The sequence below is a fragment of the Protopterus annectens genome, chromosome 2.part0 (genome assembly GCF_019279795.1).
Source record: "Protopterus annectens isolate FY-2018-M chromosome 2.part0, PAN1.0, whole genome shotgun sequence".
Taxonomy (NCBI): Eukaryota; Metazoa; Chordata; order Ceratodontiformes; family Protopteridae; genus Protopterus; species Protopterus annectens.
Window position 1 is genome coordinate 815,763,173 of NC_056728.1, and position 24,289 is coordinate 815,787,461.

General features: G+C 44.7%; 1 protein-coding gene across 2 annotated transcripts in view; it reads left to right on the forward strand.

The window, feature by feature from the left end:
* PUM3 (pumilio RNA binding family member 3) overlaps window positions 1-24,289 on the forward strand; it is a 907,478-nt gene that overhangs the window by 445,494 nt on the left and 437,695 nt on the right. For both annotated transcript variants that reach the window (XM_044061088.1, XM_044061087.1), the window contains exon 12: window positions 10,413-10,466. In XM_044061088.1, the coding sequence (XP_043917023.1) occupies window positions 10,413-10,466 (54 nt within the window). The remainder of the gene's footprint in view (window positions 1-10,412; window positions 10,467-24,289) is intronic.

Below are 24,289 nucleotides of genomic sequence, written 5' to 3' on the forward strand. Positions count from 1 at the left end.
CTGAAAGTACTGCAGTGCCAAGAGTACCACTCTCATCTCTAGGACATTGACATGCAGATGAGTCTAGTTCGTTCTATGTGCCTTGGGATGCCCCCCCCACCCGATCAGGGAAGCGTCTGTGGTCAAAGTGGCCGTTGGCGTGGGTAGGACAAAGGGCCGACCTATCGTTAGTTGATGAGATGTCAATCACCACCGAAGATCCTTTTTGCCAGAGTTGGTTAGAGCAATTAGATGTGACATTGGAAGTTATTGCTAAGACCATTGCGTGAACAAGAGCTATTGTAGAATCCGCATGTGCATACGCCCCAAGGGAATTGCTATGATTGCAGCCTCCATCGTCCCCAACAGTTTGAGCACCTCTGAGGCCGGTGCCTTGTCTTTCAATAGAAGTTTTCGAATCTGTTGTCAAAATACAGAAAACCTTTCTGAAGGAAGTCTGGTTGTGGTGATGTCCAAGTCTGCTCCTTTAAAAACAATATGTTGCGATGGCGACAAAACAGATTTTTCTGAGTTTATGGTAATCCCCATTTGGCTGCAAAGGCTCAAAGTGGTGTCCCTGGCTTGTATGAGCTGATGCCTGGTGGTGGTGGTGAGGAGCCAGTTGTCTAAGTACGAAAATACCTGGAATCCGAAACGCCTCAGGTGAGCCCTGACCACTGCCATCTGGGGGCTGTAGTGAGACCAAAGGGCAGTGCTTGAAACTGGTAGTGACTGGCTCCCAACTGAAAGCACAGATGATCCCTGGACGGTCTGGCCATTTTTATATGGTAGTACGCATCCTGGAGATCTATAGAGCATATCCAATTGCCTTTTCCTAGAAATGGAAGTATCGACTGTAGCATGACCATCCAGAACTTCTCTTTCTTGACAGATCTGTTTAGTCTGCTGAGATCCAATATAGGTTTCCAGTCCCCTGTTTTCTTTGGAACTGAAAAGAACTTTGAATAAGTTCCGGATCCTGTCTGGTCTGTGGAGACAAGCTGGAAGACTCTTTTTTTTCTAACAACCTTTGAATCTCTATGGTTGCTTGTTCCTGGGTGAAACATCCAGGATTTTTGTTATTACAGATGGTGGGGTGGTGAAGGGAATAAAGTATCCTCTGGATGTGATGCTTTGTACCCAGCTGTCTTTTGTGATTTTTAGCCAGGCACCTGGGTACAAAGATGAGCTTTGCCCGACTGCCTCCAGAGTTGGACAGGCGGGCCTCCTTTCAGGAGCGCTGGTAGGACTTCCCAAAGAACTGATCTCTGTCACCCTGATTATGTGGACCCTCTCTCCACGGCGGAGTCCTCCATTATTACCCCCTCCTCTGCTCCTGGAGGGGGGTTCACCACGTGTGTCCTGAAAGGCTCCTTGGGCTTTACGGAACCACATCTTTCCTCCTCTCTGACCTTTGGGGTAGGGTCTAGTAGGGGTGAAAAAACAGACTCTGACAGCAGACAGAGTCTTTCCTTCCTCTTCACACTTGGTAAGAGTTTCCTTCACTTTGGGCCCGAAAAGGGATGATCCATCAAAAGGGGTGTTAACAAAAGGATCACTTAAAGGGCTCAGCAAAGGAACATAAGCTCATCCAGGAATGTCTCCTAAGAGAAATTCCTGCTGCCCTATTCTTCCCATCAGATGCATATGAGATCAGACGCATGGAAGAGTTTACCATAGAATTAAGAGTAGCAAGCTGGGAAGCAGCCTTCTCTGACACTCCCTCAGCTACTGAACTCTGTAGAGCATCTCCAATCTCTTTTAGGAAATCCCTTTGCAATCTCGTAAAATGTTTAAGGTAGTTCAGTGATCGCATGGCAAAAGTCGCTGAACTAAACATGCACTTTCCATATCTGTCCATGATCCTAGAATTCCTATTAGGAGGATGGACAAATGAAGAAGTTTGCGACATCTCTTTCTTGGTGACTGTCGCCACCACCATGGCATCACCAGGCACTCCCTCAGTGAAGAAAGTCTTGTCTTGGGGGGGATGTTATAAATTTATTAGGCCTCCTAGGGACAGGCTCCATGGTGTCCGGAGACTGCCACGCCCTTTGTGAGACCAGCTCCATAAGCTCATCAAAGGGTTGACACACCCAAGAGGTGGAGGGCTGTGACCCAAAAGCCTTCAGGAGAACCGACTCATCATCAGTAGGGTTGATGGGCTGCCAGCCACCCTTCTGTTTAAGGATTTCCAAGATATCTGCAAAGGAGATATCCTCTGAGGGGGGACCGTGGGGATCCTTCTGATTCATCTATGTCTGTGTCTGAGATGATGGATTCCTGTGGCAAGTCCAGATGCTTCCTCTTGCATAATCTCTTCCTGGGAACCTAATCAGTAGGAGCTCCCTGGTGAGGTCTCGGAAGAGCAGGTTCAACCCATTGGGGTTTCTTGAGGCTCCGGGTCTCTACTCTTTAGTCGGATCTGTGAAGCAGGAGGAGAGAGAAGCACTTTAGGGGAGGCGGTCACTAGTCCTGAAGTTGCAGATGTCCAAGGGGACATTACTCTCCTCATCGCATCAAAGGCACCTGTGCTCCGGTGGAAAGAAACCCCCGGATCCAAAGAAACAGAGGATTCTCTCTGCACCGGAGCAGCGGGCTCTGATCCCGCGGTAGGTGCCAAACTCATCCGTGCCGAAGCCCCGAGAGGCAGAGTCTGAACCGAAAGATCGGTTCAGCTATCATCCCTGAACCCAAGCGGCGAGTGTAGGCTCCTAGACTCCTTAACAGGCACCGAGGAAGTCCGAGTAGTTGGCACTGATGGCACTGGAACAGGTGTCGGCTCCGAAGGCTCCACAATCATCAGTTCAGTTCCTCCGGCTCCAAAGACCTGGGTTGGATCGGAGGAGGAACAGAAGTAGGAGGATGTACTCTTGTCTGTTCTGAAGCCCCTTGGGTCAGACCTGATAATTTAGCAAGTGCTGGTGTCTGTAACAGCTTCTGCACCACTCGATCCACATCCAAATCTGAAAGGGCTCTCGAGGACCGAGAAGATGGAATAGATGAAGCTACTGATTAAAGTGTTGGTGAATTTAACACCGCAGAGACCGGTTCCAAGACTGGGAAACTGCTCTGAAATGTAACACCTGGCTCCGCTGTCTGTGGAGCCGACGTCAAAGATTTTTCAAGTGGCTTTGATGCAGATTGTTACTGCTCTGAGGATGCTGATTTTGAAGACCTAGAAGATTTTGATGATTTGCCATGTTTTGAAGATTTTTCATTTCCATCTTTGTCCAAGGTTTCCAGAAAGGAGAGTTTTAGCAGTCCTCTGTTGATTAACTTCCTCTTCCTGTCGTGCAAAACATGGCTACTGAAGGAATGGCAAATGGAGCAGTTTTCTTGCAAATGTGCTTCGCCTAAGCAATAAACACAATTTACGGTTTCCAGAAAGGAGAGTTTTAGCAGTCCTCTGTCGATTAACTTCCTCTTCCTCTCGTGCAAAACACTGCTACTGAAGGGAATGGCAAATGAAGCAGTTTTCCTGCAAATGTACTTCTCCTAAACAATAAACACAATTTACATGACCATCGGTCAAAGACATCTTTTGCCCACATTTAGGGTATTTCTTAAACCCTGATTTGGGGTGTTTCTTCTTATCCTGATCAGCCATCCTAAATCGAAAAGCAACAGAAAAGGCCTGCAAAAAGGAAGGGCCTCGAGAATATAATATATGCACAAACACCAAAGCAGTTAAATGTCCAGAAAAGCAAAAATGGGCTAAATAACACCCTAACAGTCTCTAAAAATCGACTGTTTGACAAATCTAAAGAAATAACAAACCAGGCTTAGCAAACCAAAAAAGGAAACTTAGCCCTCTAATTTAAACGGGCTCTATCGGTTAACTAATTAAACACACACAAGCAAAGGAAGACTAACTAATTTAATCTACTAATCTAAATATTCACAAAAAACGCTATACACTACTGTCTAAATGTTCAAAGAGAAAGGGAGGTAAAGGCCTAAGATATAAACGGCCACGAGAGCTAGACAAATTACCCACTACTAAAGTTATTAGAACAGAGTTCTGAAAATACCTAAAGTATTTTACATCGAAGAGAAAAGAAAAGGGATATTCCCACTCTGAGCTATACAAACTAGAAAATATAATAAAGAAACTTTCACTGGCCAGAGCTGTGAAGGATCCTCCGATCTGTTGCAGCGGTAAACGAGATCTGAGGTAACACAAGGTGCGTCATGGCATAGAGAGTTGGCCTCAAGCTGGTTGGAGACCTCTAGCTTTGTAGTTGGCCGAGTCGGAGCCGAGGATCGGCTCCGAACCTATCAGTAAGAATGAACTACGAGAGAGAACAACTTCACATCTGTGGTTTCCCTAATAGACAATATGCTGCCTGTAACAAAAAAAAAAAAATGTACAAAGCTTCTTAGTTTTTAAAAAGCTGGTGGTGTGTTTTTCGAAAAAGTGTATGCTTCTGCAAGTTCAGTTTTTAGAATTCTGAATTGACAAGCTCATATGTCTAAAGTTTATTTTTACTGTGAAAGTATGAGGAATGTTTCGGCTGCAGTTTCAACACCCATTGTCTTCAAATTCCAGTTTTGGGATTTGTGAAAAGAGAAATCACTTGGTGGAGACCTCAAATATCATGGAATACTGATCTCTCCTTCTGTCCTCCTGCTTCAAAGCATTCAGTCACAACAGACATCTTGGACTTTGCTTGGGGAGCATTGTCAAGGAGGATAAGAGTGCAAGATCCCAGGGACAAGAAAGACAGACAAAAGCACATAAAATATAAAAGGAATGCTAGCTCTTATGAGGCTTTCATCTCTCTGAATCATCTGTGGTCCCCAGGACCTCTTCAGATAGTTAGACAATACAACAGGGATGTTGTACTTGAGCAAGGGGCACCAGATCTTAACCCCTTTGCAAACTAGTCATGTTCAGATGGGATATAATTTTACAGCACAATCTCACTTTACAGGCATCTTACATTCTGACAGCAAGACTATGACAGGCAAGCTGAACAGGACCAGGGCAGACCTCTCTAATGGAAACTAGGTTGGGGGTTTTCCAAGATTTCCTTCATGTGTGGAGAATTCCTCAGGTACATTTATTTGCTTACTCTGTGAACAATCAACTGGCAAAATTCTTTTCCAGGTCTCCATGCAAGAAGGCCTAGGAGATGGATGCTTTTCCTTTGACAGAAATGTACCTATATACTTTTCCACTGATAACCAGGAAGTTTCAAAATGAATTCTCTAATATTATTATGGTGACTCATTTCTGTCAACAGTGGATGTCCTTCTGTATCACTGTTGAAGTATTTGTAACCTTGGGGATCAATTGTCAAGGAAAGCCCATCGTCCAGCCAGTATACCAAAGCCTTTAGATTTTGTATGCACCATAAGTCATGTATGATCCTCGCACAGGATGTAGAGCATAAAGGTGATATATGGACACAGTTGCCCGGAACTTCAGTGCAGCCAGTCTGAACGCTATCATTGCTTGTTAGTCTGAATACCCTTTTCTGTGGTAAGTGCCTGTCAGATAAGTGACCCATTGGGGTCTTTTTTCTTTTTACTGTTGGTCTTATGGCCATTCCTCCTTTTTTTTTTTCACAGGGACAGTGTGTCTCTTCGTACGAATCCTTCTTTTATGCCTGAGATTGTTAGAGTTGTCCTTAAATCAGGCAGTACAACTCACTTCCTTTTTTCCTTCTCCACAGTCTGCTAGTGAGAGGTTCCTCCATACCTTGGATTTGCACAGACATCTCCTGTATTATTTGGATAATACTAAGACCATTTGTAAGTCTGGCTAGCTTTTTGTTTCTTTTCATCCCAGGACTTTGGGTTTAGCTACTTCCAAGCAAACCATATTCTACTGGATATCCAAGGCCATTTCCTTTTGTTATTCTTTTCATGGCAAACGTCTGTCTACTTCAGTTAGAGCTCATTCCACTAGGGCTGTTACCTCTTCTGGTGCTTTCCTCAAGGGTTTGAATACCAGTTCCATCCTTAAAGCTGCTACTTGGTCTTCAGTGCATAGCTTTACTAAGCATTATAAATCTGATATGGTTTCTAGGGCCAGTGTAGGTTTTGTTATGGCCATCCTGCATGGGTTTGTTGAGGGCTCTTTCCAGACTTCCACCTCCCACTCCTTTTCTTGAGCTTTTATACTCTGCTTTAGGTGAAGAAGACTGCAACAGTGACACAGAAAGACACAGTACCTTTGTGTAAAATCTTACCATAACAGTAGATGTTTTTCTCTTCACTGTTGCAGTATTTGGTTCCTCCCTCCATCACCTTTTTTCTTTTGGGTTTTGATTTGGGTCCCCCTTTTCCTTGCATTTTTTCCACTTGGATGTGCATAACTTCCTTTTTGTCCTGTGAAGACGATTCTCTATGGAGGCAATTCAGTTCTGGGTAACTATGTCTGTAAGTCACCTTTATGCCCTACGTCCTGTGCAGGGAGCATACATGTGACCTTTGGCGCATTCAAGATCTAAAGGGTTTGGTATACTGGCCGGACAATGGGCTGTCTTTGGCAGATCATTCTGAAGTTATGAATACTGCAACAGTGAAGAGAAGAACATCTGCTGTTACGGTAAGATTTTACCCAACTGTACTTTCTCCCTTAGGTTCATAGGTTCATAGGTTTATACTAGGCTATCTGCCCTAAGGCATTTATAAGCCTAGCCCAAATTATTGTGGCTTACGCCACCCCTTATATGAAAAAATACTGTGCCCATTAGTTTGTTGTGCCTCTGTCCAGCAGTGACCCAGAGATGATTCCGTCCCATCCACAGGTCTAGATTTCTCTTGAACAGAGTCAGCGAGGTGCCTCTGCCTCCATGGACGGGATTTTATTCCACAGCATAGGAGTCTCTGAGTGATAAATCTATCCCTCCAGCATGTCCTATTTATATATCCGTTAAGGTTTAAATCGCTCGCTTAGTGGTTTTGGTTTGGTGGATTTTTTTTTTTTGGTGGAGCATGTGTCGTAATTTTCATGGCCATGTGTGTGGCATGGCACATGTCACCTCTGACTGAATAGAGCTGGAGTTTCTTCAATCTGGCAGCATATGACAGATTTTTTGGAATCCCTTTATTTTTTTGGTGAACTTTTTTGGTCTCAATTGCTGCAGATGTCGGTCGGGTGAGATACATATCATTGGTCTGATAAGTGAAAGTACAGGGGAACAAACCTCCACACTAAGATCTGATGTGAATCTTCCATGATCCCCAGGTCCCTGATAACCTCTTCTGTGCTTAGTGGATTGCCACCTATGACTATACATTTTTGGCGTTTAACTTCAGGGCCATGGCTCTGGCACCAGCTATCTGTTGCAGTCATCTGCAAACTTTGTCAACAAAGTCCTCCCATGTGTTGGCCTGTACTTCTGAGTAGATGCCAAACAATACTTGGAGTCTGACACAGCGCCAGCAACTCTAACCCCTGTGGTTTCTGTCCTTTAACCAGTTTTGCACCCATCTTTTGACCTATGGGTTTAAGCCTTGCAAGGTCAAGGTAGGCTGTATGGACTGCCTTTCCCTCATCAATAGCTTGGTGACTATATCTTTGTTTATGAGCTCCATTGATCCTCTCCATAGCTGCTAGAGCTAGACTTGTTACCTTTGTGGAGTGGGACCACAGGGGGACACCATCCGTCCCATTGATGCTGTGTTTTTAGCTTTGGCAATTTTTCTCTCAAAATTGGCTTAGTTGATATGGATTTTGTTCTATCATGTAATAGCTTTCTCTCTCTTATTGTTGTGGAAAGAGTCTTGGTTTTATTTGGGATTACATCCATCATCCAGTGGAGGTGTTCATGAAGTTCTTCACTATGGTCTTTTTTTTGGGGTGGGGGGGATGTGGATTTCCAGTGAGTGAGATTAGTTTCAGATCTCACACCAATGAGTGTGGAGCATTTTGTCCCCATGTTTGTGACAATGAGATCTAGTATATTTTCTCCTCTCGTGGAAACAGTACTAGCTGTTCCATGGCATTTGAATATGAACTCCAGGAACAACTAAGGCTAGAAGTTTAGGCTTGAGTTGTGTGTTCAGCATATATGGTAGTTGAAGTCTCCCAATATGATTCTTTTAGAAATGGCTGGGGTGATTACCACACACTTCCTTACAGGCTGTATTTGCTCACATATGAGTAGGATGTTTGATGTATTCCAACCCTAAACAACTACAACTGACTGGCTGGATGATAGGGTTTTAATTCCCTTTAGTCACCTGTTTACTGATGACGTGCAGCAGGTACTAATAGAGGCGAGAAAGACTGCTATGAAAATAATTGTATACAAGCAAATGAAAAATGTTTTCTGGTTGGTGCCAGCAACATAATCAGCATCACTTCTGGGCCGCTATTTCTCTGGTTTTACAATATTTGTGTAAGTTACTGCCTTATGGCCTTTCTTACTCCGCTGTCCATGTTCATTTCTTGACCATTTCAGAATGGCTGCTCATGGATCTCCCTCTTTCAATGCATTCTCATGTCAGAGTGTTTTTGAAAGGGGTACTGCATAGGAAGCCCCTCCCCTGCCCAAAAAGAAAACAGCGTCTCCTCCATGATGATAACACTTGCTCCAGTTCAACAGGACACGTGGCTAACTTTAGGTTCTTAACATGGAAAACAGTTTTGCTGATTGCTGTGACATCTGCAAGTAAAGTATCTGCGTTGCAAGCTCTTTTGGTGAGTCAGCCTTATGGTCATATTCCATAGAGAGGGTTTTTTTCTTGAGAACTAATCCTTTTTATGACTAAGTAGTATCCAAGATTACATTAAGCTAAACTATCAATTTCCGTGTTTTCTTTCAAGAGCCTTAAAATGAGAGATAAACGATACTTCATACCTTGGATGTCCACAGACAACTTGGGTACTATCTTGACAATAAAATCTTTCAGAACTTCCAATCAGTTGTGCATTTTTTTGTGAAAGTAAGAAGGAGCAACCTGTGTTAAAGCATATTTCCAGATGATTTTTTTTCAGGCTGTTACCTTTTTTTTTATTCCCACCACAACAGAACTTTTCCAGGCAGGTTCAAGGCCCACTCTATTAGGGCTTTGGCTTTTTCTATGGCTTTTTGGAAGTTAGAAGCACTAATTTGGTCCACTGTGTATACTTCTGCAAAGCACTATAAACTGTATTCCTTTTCCTGATATAGGTCAGGTTTTGCTAGGATCTTTCTCCAGGGTCTCCTGTACACCTCCCCTTCTCCTTCCAATTTGTTCTACGCTATGGTAATCTACCAGTATAGCTTAGGCTAATTTTGCAGCAGTGATCAGTATAAAAACTATTGCAATTGTTTAAGTAAACTTACCCTAACAGTAATAGATGTTCAAATGATCACTGTTGAAGTAGCTGCTTCCCCTTAATCCTACTTATTTTTTGTTGTATTTTGTAAGCCATTGTGTCAACATGTATTTTTCTTTTCCCAGATTAGCTCCCATCCCCCTCTGTTAGCATGAAAGCTCTGAAGTGCTTGGTACCCAAACCTGTCTTTGGGCATGTGGAAGGTGCCCTGAAGGTTTGAAAGCCGGCCAGCAGGATACAACCCATATCACTTAGGCTACTTCAGCAGCAGTCATTCAAGTATCTACTGCTATGGGAAGTTTACTTACACAACTGTGTATATCTTGCTTCTTTCTTCATTTTATGTCACCACTATTATCATATGACAATGGATCTCAAGTAACAGTCGTGAAAATGACTCATTTTTGTAGTAAGGATTTACATAGTGTGGTAAATGGAATGTTAAGCTTTTGTGTGAGAGTTTACATTGCTCACTAGTGATTGCTTAGAGGATTGTTATATATTAAGCAAATGTAACTAATAATATTTGTAAGAGTTTTCTTTGAGATATTTGCATCTGCTTATCCAGTGTTCTCTGTCAGTTTTATACTTAAAAATATTTTAGAAATTGTATTTTTTTTCTCCCTGTCCAGCTCTCTAGGCATATCTAGGCACTCCTGACTGCCCTATGGACCTGTTTATTCCCCCTGCTTATGGCTGTCTGTAGATACTGACAGTGGAGGCAAGTGTTGTGCCGATGAGTCACCATACTAGACTGCTTATTTTCATAGTGTTCCTGGCATCTCATTGTGTGTTTTAGGAACTCCTTCGGGGTCCATCAAGCTTTGGGTACATGGTGGTGATATTGCTTGTACAGGCAAGTGATTATCTTCGTCAAGCACCCCCCCCCCCCCCAAGTAGGCCAATGCTTTCACTAGATCCTTGATCTGTGCTGGAGATTCTTTAGCAAAATATGTGCCCCAAGCAGTGAAATCCTCTCATTTTCCTGACGTGGATGAGCTGACCGTGTCTGATCAGGCTGATCTTTCCAGGGTTTCTCCTATACAGTCTGGGCCACAGACATGTGCATTTGTGCATGTATTTGTTTCTGTGAAACAAGTGTCTTCACAGCAGCTGATGCATTTGCTTGATTTTCTTGCATTTTTTTCTACAGGACAGAAAAGTAATTATGAAAACTATGAAGACGTATGTTGAAAAAGTTGCTACAGTAAGTATTTATATCCCAAATTTGAATTGTTTAATCAAAAAAATCCACAAGATAACATTGCTGTATGACCAGCAAGTATGTACTGAACAAAGTGACTTTGAGTATACATCATATCAGCCATGGAACAAAAATAATGTATAGCAAAATCTAGCTGCTAATAGCCAAGAATGGTAAAGTTGCTGGAACTGTTACGTCATCAGAATGAATGATGTAGAACAACTGCTTGAGTTCATATTATTGCCAGAACATTTTCTTTTCCTCTGCTGAGTTTTGGTCTCTACTCTCTACTAATATAGAGTTGTGGCTGTGAAGCACCTTATTTTTGTGCGAAAAAGTTTTCTAGCTAAAATTGTTGAAAATGATTCTGTAAAGCTGCACTTTGCTTTAGCTTTTGCCTGAAAGTGTAATTAAATGTCTATGAAGTCACATTGACGGAGCAACTAGTTCAAGATGCAGTGTTAAACTACCCCTGGGGTGTTACAATTATAATTCCCAGAGCAAGGTAGTTTCTGTTTTTAAGACTGGCAAAGATCAGTCAGTTACAATTTTCAGAGACTTGTTATACCTAGGGAGTACTTAATGATTTTGAGATGCATTTGGACCCTCATGTATAATACAACATTGGCTACAGCAACAACATTTAGACATCATCCCATGTTTGCTCAACTGTATATCAGTATATTCAAAAACAGCCCATGTGCTGTATAAAGACTTAAAAGTAAACTTGAATGACATAATTCCACATAATACAGGATTATCTAATAAATGTTGTAATACTGTAGTAGAAGTTGACATAATCCTATTACTATCCAGAAGACCCCAACAGTCGATTTCTTTAAAATGTGTGCAGAAGTGCTAAGCCTTCTATCAGTAATGTAAGTGAAAACTTCCTGCACCAACTTAACTGGGCAACACATCTCTAAAGAAACAGAATGCGGCTTTGTTTATTATAAAAACGGACAGAATGCGGCTTTGTTTCAGCTTTTATTAAAAAAAAAAAAATCTTCAGGAATAATCCTTGAAAGCTTGAAAAAACTGGCCATTGATGCCATTCTTTTGACAGCAATTATCAGCACTGTTAAAATGAACAAACTGTTTAAAATATGTGGCCTTCATAAATTTATTTGAAAAATAACAGGACATATCAAAATTCTTGATGACCTGCACATCCAAAAACGACATAGACTCCCTACTTGTGTTGAAGGTGAACTCCAAAAAACTAGTAGTCGATTGCAAGTATTGACAAAGAAAACCTTCAAGCCCATCGATACCCTCTGACCACATAATAAAAATGCCATCCAAAAAATGTACATAAAACTCCAAAAAAGGTTTATAAATATTATTAAAAATGAACTGATTTTTCCCAATAATACAAAACAATATAGACAGAGGAAGGCATGCTGCACCTATTGCAATGTGAGAGACCTGTTTAAAAAAAATTCATCACTGAATGAAAAGTAATTGTTGGACAACACCTAGTCCAACAAGCTACAAACATACCTCTCAGCTGTACCAAATTCCTCGTAAAACACTGTTTTGGGGCTCAAAACAATGGGGTGCCATGAATTCCCAAGTAGCCCCTTTAAAACACGATTTCATTTTTTGTATTTATTTGTGTTTCCCATGTACCCAGTGATGTCATCACACAGCACTGTTGAAAAGGTATCCAAATAGTTTTTAGCCTACTACCTAAAAAACAATCAGTTAAATCTGAATTCCATCTTTCAAAAATTAAAAAAATGATTAAAACGTGTTGAGATATAACTACTCCTGTAACTAAAAGTCCGCTACACTGTACTGTACTATACTGTAATGTACTTCATTCAAAGTCAAGTACATACACGATTGGAGGACCTTTTCTCATACACCTTCAAAATGCTCCCTGTTTTACCCACCTCCAATCACCAGAATGTGAAAGGGGATCATGACTTAGGGGGACAATGATGGAAGCCATTGGAGTGATCACTGGGATGCTTCACTACCTGAGATTGTATATCCAACTCGGTGTTTCCACAGCTAGGCAGAGTAGGCAGCAAAATCCTCAGTGGGAGGAATTGCATTTTTGTAAATGGTAAGTTACTAGTACTGATCCAAATAAGCATTCAGGGTACAAAGCTTTAATGGTTTGAAGGCATATTTTGTGAAAATAGCTTACACAAAATAGTTTTAAAGTGCCTAATACAAGACTTCACTTCTTACTGCTTGTGTGTTGTGTAGAGCAGAACTAGACAGATATTAAAGAAAGTATTCTTTTATGAATCTGCAGTATTGCAGAAGTGCCAAAACATAGTCTCAGTCTCTCAGAGCAAGAAATCTGGACAAACCAATAAAGCCAAAAATAACGGTGGGACAAAGGCCAAAAAGTAGGGACAGATTTTAAGTATTGCTCCTGTAAACTCAGATAGTTGCGAGAATACCAAGATTTGCATTATTAAGTATTTTTTGGGGAATACGAAGTCTGAAATTTAAATGTCAATCTTCATGTTCGTATCCCACAGTTCCATTGGAGTGGGCAGGGTTACATGATTATGCACGCGGATTTTATGTTAATCAGTGTCCCGATTTTTGGCCAGTTGTACCTACTTTTCATGCTGAGAGGTATGGCTACAAATGGTTCTGTTGGCAGTAATTGACAAATCTGTAAAAGATATGGCCATGTCCCTGCACCATTCAAAGCCCTTTGCCTGTGGAATGACTGTGAACAGGTCTTTGGTACCACTGTTCACTAGTAAAATACTATCATCAAATGGAGTACCACTGAGTTTGTCTTAAACATCCCAGGGGTCTTTAAGAATCCCATGAAACTTGTCCACAAAGGACTTAATCCATTTAGCCATATATACTGCCAAAGGTTTAGTCTTAAAACCACATGAAGGATGCAGTGTAGAATCCAAGGTATTTCTGTGGACCTTGGGGGGGGTTGCCAGATATAACTGGTAACCTCTCTCTTTTTTTTTTTTTTTTTTTTTTTTTAACCACCACAAACTTATAGTCCTCTTGAGAAATATCCTCATCATTTAATAAATATAAAAAGGAACGGTACCATTTATAATGGTAGAGATCATCTTGCATGAATAATTAATGGAATTCGTGAGCATGGTACCCCACCCCCACCCTTATCTGGATTCACAACTCTTATGTTTACAAGATAATTCTTGTAAAACCTGATGTTCTTCGTGTTTCACTGTTGCAGTCATCACACTTGGGTTATCTGCCTGCAGGTAGCCCTCAGTCGGCCCAAATACCAGAGTCTTGGGATTTCTGCATCGGATGCTGTCACCTCTTCCATGACATCAGGTCGTCAGGGGTGTAAAACATGCAGCCGATGCCATTACATCAGTCTTTCTTGCCGAGAAGGAGCCCAGAGCAGAAGCAGTTCGCAAGTGCCGGTTGGCCGCTACCTCAAATTTTCGATCTGAGGTAGTTTACTTCATATGGTCTTCAACCTGTGGGATACGGATCCATATCGGATCAGAGCTGCAAATATTACTAGCGTCAGCTCCGAGCTATAGACCCCTCCCCTTACCCAGAATACACCTCCACTGCCTTCCATCCCCAGATCTCGTTTGCAGCGTATACATAGTGTCATCAGAGGTCCAGCTAGAAGTGGGTTATTTCTCTACTGTAAGTTAAAAATGTTGTTTCTTTCAGCTGATCTGGGTTAGTTTAGGCACCCCTTCTCCCCTCCCATCGCTTTGGCGTCGAGTGTAGTTTTGTTTAGATAGAGTAATTTGTCTGTGGTGCCCCTCCCCCTTTAGTGTTGTCTGTAGACAAGTGTGGTGAGTGGGTGTGTGTCTGTTAGAGTAAAGAAAGTTTTTGCCTGTCCTTTTTTAAGGCTTTCTTTCTTTGTCATAGGTTGTCTTCAAGTGCTGCACAGTGTGTGGTCATAAGCTCTCCCCAGCAGATGGCCACACTCTGTGTGTGTGTGTTGTGCTTAGGTGTGGCCCACCTTAGTGTGGATTGTACCATTTGTGCAAGGTTCAACCCCCGAGCTTTAAAAGATAGGAAGGCCAAGTTGGCCCTCAAAGGTCTTTTTACTGCTACTGATCTTGCTTCTTCATCTTTGACTTCAGTCACAGCAGCTGCTGTGACTGCCTCTCCCGCTTCTTTTCCTCTGACCTCCACTCCCTCCCCGGCTGGGACTCAAACTCCTGCATCTAAGCCTGTGGTAACGGAGCAGAGGAGAGGTAGAGAATGGGAGAGAGAGTCGAAGACAGAGGAAAAGAGGAAGAGGTCCCCGGACCTTGCTCAGCACGGACCCGTGACTCCCCTCGGCTCCAGTCTCCGAGGTTCTCCCCGGAGCCGGAGGAGGCATGTCCAGTCTCCCGGGCCTTGGTTCCCCGACCCACCAGGTCTGAGTCCGTGGCCTCGTCACGGATGACCCGCTCCTTATCAGATATGGATCTGGGTAAGATGATGAGAAGCTTTATCCGTACACATATCCAGATGGGGTTCGTGCCAGCCCCCCCCCCTCTGGAGGGGGGAGCTTGCTTCATTTTTTCAACCCATTTCTCCTTCCCCGATCCGACCTTCGGCTTCGGAGTACTCTGATCCGAGGTTGGCCTTGGTCAGGGGGTCGGCGCTGATCGTACTTGTTTCCTCGATGCTGACAACTGCCTGGAGCGTCTCGGAACTGACCAGTTCAGATTTGGGCCGCTCTATGAGCCGGAGATTGGGTGTCAGATCCAAGGGAGTGGAACCTTTTCCATCAGCTCTGATGTTCCTCCCTCGGAGCTCCGTCCACTTCGAGGACCGTCTCCGATTCTCACGTCGGACCTTGGGAGACTGGCCTCCTTAATAGCTTCCCAGAAGGTCCGATCTCCTCCTGTGTTTATTGTGGTAGAAAGGGTCCTCCCCATCAGATGGAGACCCCTGACCACTCCGTTGGACTCCGCCCAGACCCCCTCGGCTTTGTTTGCAGTCCCCATTGTCTTACCAGAGGGACAGCACATGCTCAAAGAGCCCCAGACGGTTCCCCCTGAGGAACCGATAGCTTGCGAGCGCTCTCCTGAGAGCCCCACTGGAGATGTGCCTCGCAAGCATACGTGCAAGAGGAGGCACTTGGACTCCCCCGTCCCTAAACGAGGACACAGATTTAGATGAGGAGGAGGGCTCCCCAAGATCACCTCCCGAGGATGTCTCCTTTGTAGACATCATGGAGATCCTGCGCCAGTGAGGAAGTTGGTCTGCCTCCAAGCCCTCTTCTGATGAGTCTGTGTTCCTGGAGGCTTTCGGCATGGACCCGTGTACTTCCTGGGTGTCCCCTCCCACGGATACTTTAGTGGATTTGATCACCTAGCGGGCGTGGAAGGAACCCGACGCCGTGGAGCCTATCCCCAAGTGACCCGATAAAATTTTAAGTCCCCCCATTGACAGACCATCCTGGAATAAGGGCTCCCCTGTGGATGCCATGGTGGTAGAAGCAGCCACTAAGAGAGAACTATCTTAGGAAAGTTCCTCAGTCCACCCTCCTGACCAGGAGTCACGGATGATGGACCGCCTAGGGAAGTGGGTGTATGCTTCAGTTACCTTTTCGATTAGGGCGCTGAATTACGTTGCCCATGTCACTAGACTCCAACACAACCTAGTAAAGGAGCTAGAGGAGTCTCCACCCAAGTCCATGTCGCAGGAGGACAAGGCTTCATTCTCCGTGAAAATGGCCACTCTAAAAGCGGTATCAAATACGTCCATGCAACTTCTCTCCCATGCTAAGGAAGGAGCTGCTGGGGTGGCCAGGTCTGGCGTGTCCATGAGGCGTAACGTCTGGCTCAGGTTGTGTCAATTTACCGAACCCTTTAAGGCATCTTTTGCCAATGCCTCTTATGACTGCTCGACACTTTTCGCTAAGACCGTCAAGGAGACACTAGTCCAGAGCGAGAAGGACGGGAAAATACTGTCTGCTGTCTGAATCCATTTCTCTAACCCTTAAAGGTCTTTTTCCCGGAACCAGAGGGCAAAAGAAGATGTGGTTCCGGGAATCTCAGTATTCCCGGGACACTCAGAGCTCTTCTTCCCCTAGAGGCAGAGGGAGACAGAATGGACGCCGGCCCAGAGGCAAAAAGGGTCTGCGAAACTTCGGGTCTCGAGAACATTCTCGGACTGACCCGGGCAGCAACCCTGAGGGGTTGCCCAGCTGCTCTACTCTGGAGGCAGTCAGGGGATAATTGTCTTTGCACCCAGTGGCATGGGAGTCCATAACAACGGACTGCTGGGTGCTTCAAATCATATCCAGAGGATATTCTGTCCCCTTCGTGAGTCACCCCATATCTCCCAGACACCTCCCGGACATTCCACCTACACAAAGGGAGGCAGCAGCACAGGAAATTTCCAAGCTGCCAGGAAAATGACCCATCGAAATAGTCTCCCCAGAGCAGTTCGGATCGGGCTTCTACTCCAGGTTCTTTTTGGTGCCAAAGAAAATGGGGACTTAAGGCCCTTTCTGGACCTCTCTATCCTGAAACTGTCAGTTGCCAAAGAGACGTTCCGGATGGTTACACTACAGTCCATCATGCCGTACTTGCAAGAGAGCGACTGGATGTGCTCAGTAGACTTCCAGGATGCTTACTATCACATAAAGATGCACAGAAGCTCCAGGAGGTTCCTCCGCTTCCAGCTAGGGTCCAATCATCATCAGTTTTGAGCCCTACCCTTTGGTCTCACCACAGCCCCCAGGGTGTTTACCAAAGTGATGGCACTTGTAGCAGTCCACCTGAGGCTTCAGGGGATTCAGGTCTACCTGTACCTGGATGATTGGCTCCTCACTGCTCCCACCAGGCGTCTACTTTCCCAAACCAGGGATTACTTTCTGACACTTGCCCTGAGTTTGGGTATCACAATCAACACATCCAAACCTCATCTAGATCCTGTACAGGTAATAGATTGCATTGGTGCCAGGATAGGCAAAGATAGTGCAAAGTATTCCTGACATCGGAGAGAGTTCAAAACCTCAGGATGCATGTCTCCCTGATCTACTGTTCTCACCTCCTGACAGCAGAATCAGTGTTGAGGGCCCTAGGCTCGGTGGCGGCAACCATAATTCTTCTCCTGTGTGCTCGGCTACACATGCGGATTCTTCACTGGACTCTAAGGTTCAGTGGTCCCTGTTGGAGCTAACATTAACTCATCCTATCCACCTAAGTTGAGTCGGTCGTCCCTCATATGGTGGATGAGCTCTACAGACATTTTGGAGGGACGACCCTTTGTTCCAGCCCCGGCCCAAACCACAGTGACCGCGGATGCCTCCCAGCTCGAGTGGGGGGGACATTGTTCGGGCAGGACTGTCCAAGGCCTGTGGTCCCCCATAGAGACCAGCTTGCATATCAGTGTCCTAGAGATGATGGCGGTCCTCCTAGCGTTGCAGGCCCTTCATGCCTTTCTTCCTCTGGGGACGATTGCCTTTCAGTCAGACAACATGTCAGTAGTCTGGTATATCAACAAACAGGGAAGGACCAGATCTTACCCTCTTTGTCACGAGGCAATGAAAGTGTGGGAATGTGCGATCTCCACCAGTCGCTTTCTCATCACAGTGCACATTCTTGGACGGTCCAGCATTCTAGCAGACAGGCTAAGTTGGACCATTCTGATGCCTTACGAGTGGTCTCTGAATCTGTCAATAGCAGTACAGATTTTCAGCGAGTGGAGTCAACCTTTGTTGCGATCTCTTCGCATCTCCTTCCAACGCGAAGTGCAGCAGGTTTTTCGCTCTGAACCCCCCACGGGGGGAGTCCCCCAGCGACGCTTTAGTTCATGCTTGGCCTCCCGGTCTTCTGTATGCTTACCCGCCAGTACCTCTCATTCTGAGGTTTCTGCAGAAAGCTTGTCGACTTGGGAGCAAGGTGATCCTCATTGCCCCATTCTGGCCTCGCCAGGTATGGTTTCCCTTCCTTTGGTCTCACCTTCTGGCTCCACCTTGGATCCTAGATCCCATTCAGGATTTGATTTCACATGCGTCGGGGGTGCCTCATCTGAGTCTGGACAGCCTTAAGCTCACGGCTTAGCACCTGCAGTTCCCGTAATTGCTAGGACTCCCAGACTACCCCCCTCAGTTAGATCAATTTTGGTAGCTGCTCATAAGTCTTCAGCCAGAAAGGTTCATCACAGCAAGTGGAAATGTTTTTCTTTCTGGGCCTCTCAGAGGAGTTTAGACCCTTTCACAGCTCCTATCTCTGCTATTCTTGATTTTCTAGCTGATATTTTCCAGCATGGAGTTAGTTCTTCTACTGTCAAAGTTCAGTTGGCTGCCATTTCCCATTTTCATGTGGGCAAGAATTCTGCATCCTTAGCATCTTCCAGACTGTGTAAAGCCTTTATCAAAGGCACCTTTTCGCTACGCCCCCCCCACCCCCCGGTCAAAGGTCCTGTTCCCCCGTGGGGCCTTACTATGGTTCTCCAAGCTCTGGTTGCTCCGCCTTTCGAGCCTGCCAGAACTGCAGATCTAAAATTTCTATCGTAGAAAACAGCTTTTTTGGTAGCTATTACCTCTGCTAGAAGGGTTTCAGAATTACAGGCCTTGTCCATCAAACATGATTTTTCATAAAGACAGAGTTTCCCTTCGAACCAGTCCATCCTTTCTTCCTAAGGTGGCATTTCCAGTCAATATCAATCCGGCTATAAATTTGCCTGTGTTCTTTCCCAATTTTACGAACAAGATGGAATACAAGCTACACATGTTGGATGTTCATAGACAATTACAATTCTATTTACACAGGACAAAAATTTTCGTAAATCTGATCAATTGTTTGTTTCCTTCTATAGACCCTTTTTGGGGAACGTATTTCCAAGGTCACTATAGCTAGATGGATTTCATCATGCACCTCCAGGTTAGGTTAAAGCTCATTCCACTAGGTCCATGGCTACATCTGCAGCTTTCTGGTCTAGGTTGTCTTTGGATGACATTTGCTCGACAGCTACTTGGTCCTCATCTCATACATTTATTTCTCATTACAAATTGGATTTGACTTCCAGAAGGAGAGCATCCTTTGGCTCCGCGGTGCTCCAGAATATCCTTCCATGAGGGCCTCCCAGGCGTTTAGTAGCTGGAGACTGTGTCCCACAGGTTGAAGAATAAATGAAGTAAACTACTTCAGATAAAAAAGTTATGTACTCACCATAACGTTCCATCTGAGTAGTTGTACTTCATTTGTCTTCAACTGTTCCTCCCTCTTTCCTCCAGACCTTGGCGCATGATCAGCCTACAGGCTGCAGTATAGGTCACAAGTATGTTATCAGGTCGGGTTCCTTGTAGAAGTTTAGCAAACTTGATCTGGGGATGGAAGGGAGTGGAGGTGCACTTTGGGTAAGGGGAGGAGTCTGGAGCTCGGAGCTGATGCTAGTAATATTTGCCGGCTCGGATCTGATATGGATCCGTATCCCACAGGTTGAGGATTCTTTTTTCTTGCCCTAACCGATGTCAGAAAAAATTAACAATTGTCTTGCCTGCAGAAAGCAAATATCTCACAGAGATTTTCATTCTTACTGCATCACCTGTGTAGGCCCAGACCATGACGTCCCTAGCTGTCGGTTTTGTGCCTTGTTTAACTCCCGAACCATTCGTCATCTGGCTATTTTTGTAGCTAAATTCTTTCACTCTCATTCTCCGTTTTCTGAAATGGCTTCAGTAAGACATCCGACTACACTACCGATCTTCCGAAAAAGCGTAAAGACAGATACAGACCGCGTAGGTCAAAAACTGCTGATGACGCTTCCGTTAAGCTTGTTGCCACTCCGCCGGTAGGCAGGCCTCTGCTGAGACCCATTTGGAGTCCTGTATGCCGCGAGATGCTTCTTCGACTATGGAACCTGTGGATATCTCTACCTTGGATGGGTTCGGAACCGCTGTGCAGGCACCGGCTTCTGATGGTGTATTCCGACCTACCGATTTTCATATTAAACTGACAACTCCATTTCCTACTAAAACTACCAAAGTTTCTCAGGCCCAGAGTTCACACTACGCCTAGAAAACCAACGTCCAAAGCGCATGCTCATCCTCCCATGCCACAAAAATAAATGCTTAGAATGGCTGAAGACCTTATTTCTCTAAATAGGGGAAGCCAGCCTTTCCCTGCCAAAAGACAAAGAATTAAATTTCCTTCTAATTCTACAAACCAGGAGTCTGATGACTCTGACCCTTCTGATTACCAGGACTTACCCTTATCTACCTATGAGGATTCAGATGCAAAGGAATCCATTCCTTTTGCCTCCCCTCCAGAGGATTTCTCTTTTGGTAAAACCTTGCATACCTTGAGAGCATTTCTACTGAGAATGCCAGGACTATCCTCAGTCCAAAAAGAGACTCAGGGAATTTTTAGATTTGCCTCAGCACAGGTCTCTAGCTATACCCCCTGCACTGGATATTGTAGACAATGTCTTCTTGGAGTCCAGTCTTACTCCTGACACCTTACCACCAGCTCCTAGAAAACCTGAAAGGTACTACAGAGTACCTGATTCTAACAAATTTATCTTTAAGAATCCTACTGCGGATCCAGAGACCATTTCCCAGGGACCTAAAGGCATTAAGGCTACTACAGCAAAAAACCCTACCCCTTCAGACAGGGATTCTAGAGCTTCAGACAGATGGGGTAAGAAGGTATATACCACTGCAACTCTTTCCATCAGGGCTTTGAATTGCCAGTTTCACATGTTGAAGTAGCAGCAACATATTATGGAACTAATTAAACAAAAAATGGTGTTACTTCCAGATTGTGCAGAAAATAAAGATTTACAAGAGTTAATGCATTCTGCAAACCAAGTTAGTAAACATACTTTGCAATGTGGGTTTGATGCCTTAGAAGCATCTTGCAGGGCTGCTGTCACTGGGTCTGTACTGAGAAGGCATGCTTGGCTAAAAGAACAAGTCTTGCCTGACCATGTCAAAACAAAGTTACTAGATGCTCCATTAAATCAGGAGTGTTTGTTTGTCACTAAGGCAGAAGTTGTTCTTAAAAAGATGGAAGAAAAAGCTAAATCTATGCAAACAGTCAAATATTTCTTATAAGTGCAGCCACCTAGATTCAGTAGCATTTGCCTTCAAAAAAAACTGGTCCTTTCCAGTCCCTCTCAGGCCTTCTCAGCCCAAACCCAGGGGAAACAGACCACCAAGACTACAGTTTCAGGGTATGCAGAGATCTAAACAATGGAGTGTTTCCACCTCAAAACTAGGGAGTGGTAAGCCACCCCCTTATGGAAAAAGTTCACAATGACTTTACAATTATCCTTCCCAGCCATGCCCAAGTACTTGCGCCCCTAGGAGGAAAACTCGCCCTTCATACAAAAAAGTGGATGTCCATTACTCAGGACCGATGGGTTCTAAACATTGTATCCCAGGGATACAGATTCTACTTCCACTCACTGCAACACCAAGCGGGTTGCCAGACCTTCCTCCAAACCAGTGGGCAGAGGCTCAAAAGCAAGTACTCTCTCTTCTCCATATCAGGGCTATTCAACCTGTTCCAGTAGAACAAAGGGGACAGGGTTTCTACTCCAGACTGTTCCTGGTGCCCAGAACAGAGAGCTCTTGGCACCCGATCCTGGAGCTATCAGTCCTCAACAAAACTGAAAAACTCCCAAAATTTAAAATGCTTACACTGCAACAACTTCTTCCTATGCTAGCCAAGGATGCCTGGTTAGTAATCCTAGACTTAAAAGAAGCTTATCTGCACATCCCCATAAGGGAGTCTTGCAGGAAATATCTACAGTTCTCTGCACTTCCCTTTGGCTTATCTACTGCGCCCAGAGTATTCACAAAATGCCTGGCTCCAGCCATTGCATACTGCAGGCAGAAAAATATTCAAATCTACCCATACTTGGACGATTGCCTGGTTCAGGCGGACAGTGAAGAATTGCTACATCAGCACCTGGCATTTGTAAAAAGACTTCTAACTTCACTGGGATACACCATCAACGAAAATAAATCACAACTGGTGCCCAGCCAACAAATTGTATTCCCGGGAGCAAACTTGTACACAACTTCCCAGATGGCATTCCTCACTCCAGAAAAGCAGGTCCATTTGACAAACTGTTTCAAACTAATTCATAGGTTCATAGGTTCATACTAGGCTATCTGCCCAAGGGCATTTATAAGCCTAGCCCATAGTTATTTGGCTTTCGCCACCCCTTTAGTTTGAATAAATTATGCCTATTATTTTGCTGTGCCTCTGTCAAGCAGTGACACTGAAGTAATCCCTGGGGTATATCTGCGATCCCCCATCCATTGGACAAGATTCCTCTTGAACAAGGCCAGCGAGGTGCTCTGCCTCACGTGTACCGGGATTTTGTTCCACAGCATAGGGAGTCTCTGGGTGATGAATCTGTCCCTCCAGCATGTTCTATTAATAACCGTGTCAGGGTTTAAGTCTCCCGCCCTTGTGGTTCTGAGGGATCTAGATTTTTTGAGGTGAAGCATATTCATCAAATCAGGGTTTGACAAGGCCTTATATGTCAGGCACAGGTCACCTCTGAGCAAGCGGTATGAGACTGAATAGAGCTGGAGTTCTTTCAGTCGGGCAGCATAAGACATATTTTTGAGACCCTTTATCCTTTTGGTGAGGAACTTTTGGGGCCTTTCCAGCTGCTGCAGGTGTCGGGTCAGATACATTCCGAATGGGGCATTGTACTCAATCATAGGTCTAATGAGTGATGAGTACAGGGGGACGATGACCTCCCTTGATCTAGATGTGAATCCCTTCATGATCAGGTGGGCAATGTAGAAGGTTTTCCTAACCACTTTAGCAACATGAGTGTCAAACGAATGGCTACTGTCAACCTGGGTCCCCAGATCCCTGATGACGACTTCTGTGCTCAGTGGATTGCCACCTATATGGTAGCTAGGGGTAACCTTGTTTTTCCCGAAGGGTATGACTATGCATTTCTTGGCATTTAACTTTAGGCCATGGCTCTGGCACCAGTTATCCGTTTCTGTGAGGCCCTTCTGAAGGATATCTGTCAGATGTGTTCACTATGGCCAGTTTGCAGTCATCTGCAAACTTTGTCAGCCATAACCCTCCTGTGTTTGCTTGTACTTCAGAAAAGTAGATGCAACAAGAGTGGACCCAGGACTGAGCCCTGTGGGACACCACTTGTGACAGGCTTTGAGTCTGACATGGCTCCAGCAACTCTGACCCTGTGGGTTCTGTCACTTAGCCAGTTTGCAACCCATCTTGTGATGTATGGGTTTACATTCAAGCTGATGAGTTTTTCGATGATACCTGAGTGGGGTATTGTGTCAAAGGCCTTTGCCAGGTCAAGGTAGGCTGTATGGACTGCCTTTCCCTCATCAATGGCCTTGGTGACTGTCTCGAAAAGTCAACCAAGTTTAAAAGGCATGATCTGCCTTTGACAAAGCCAAACTGGGTTGGATCCAAAGTCTGCAAGTTCCCTATGTCTTTATTTATGAGTTCCATTATGATCCTCTCCATGGCTTTGCAGATAAGTCTTGTCAAGCTAATGGGACGGTAATTTCCAGGGTCGGTGGAGGCACCGCCTTGTGAAGTGGGACCACAGTCACCATGCGCCACTCCTTGGGTAATATCCTGAGGTGAGGCTAAGATTAAACAGCTGTCCTAACTGGGTTTAATTCCTCATTGAGTTCGTGGAGCACACAGCCGGGGACACCATCCGGTCCCATGGATGCTGTGTTTTTGCTTTGGAGAGAGCAGTTCTCACCTGGGCTTGGAGATGTTTGGGGGCTACAATCCTCTGGTATAGATATCTCTCCTTTTGGGAGAAGTTTGCACTGAACCTGTCAGCCAGTATGTTGGCAATGTGTGTAGGTTCAGTAATCTTCACATCATTTTGAACTAATTCTGAGCATATCTGGGAGTTTCCTC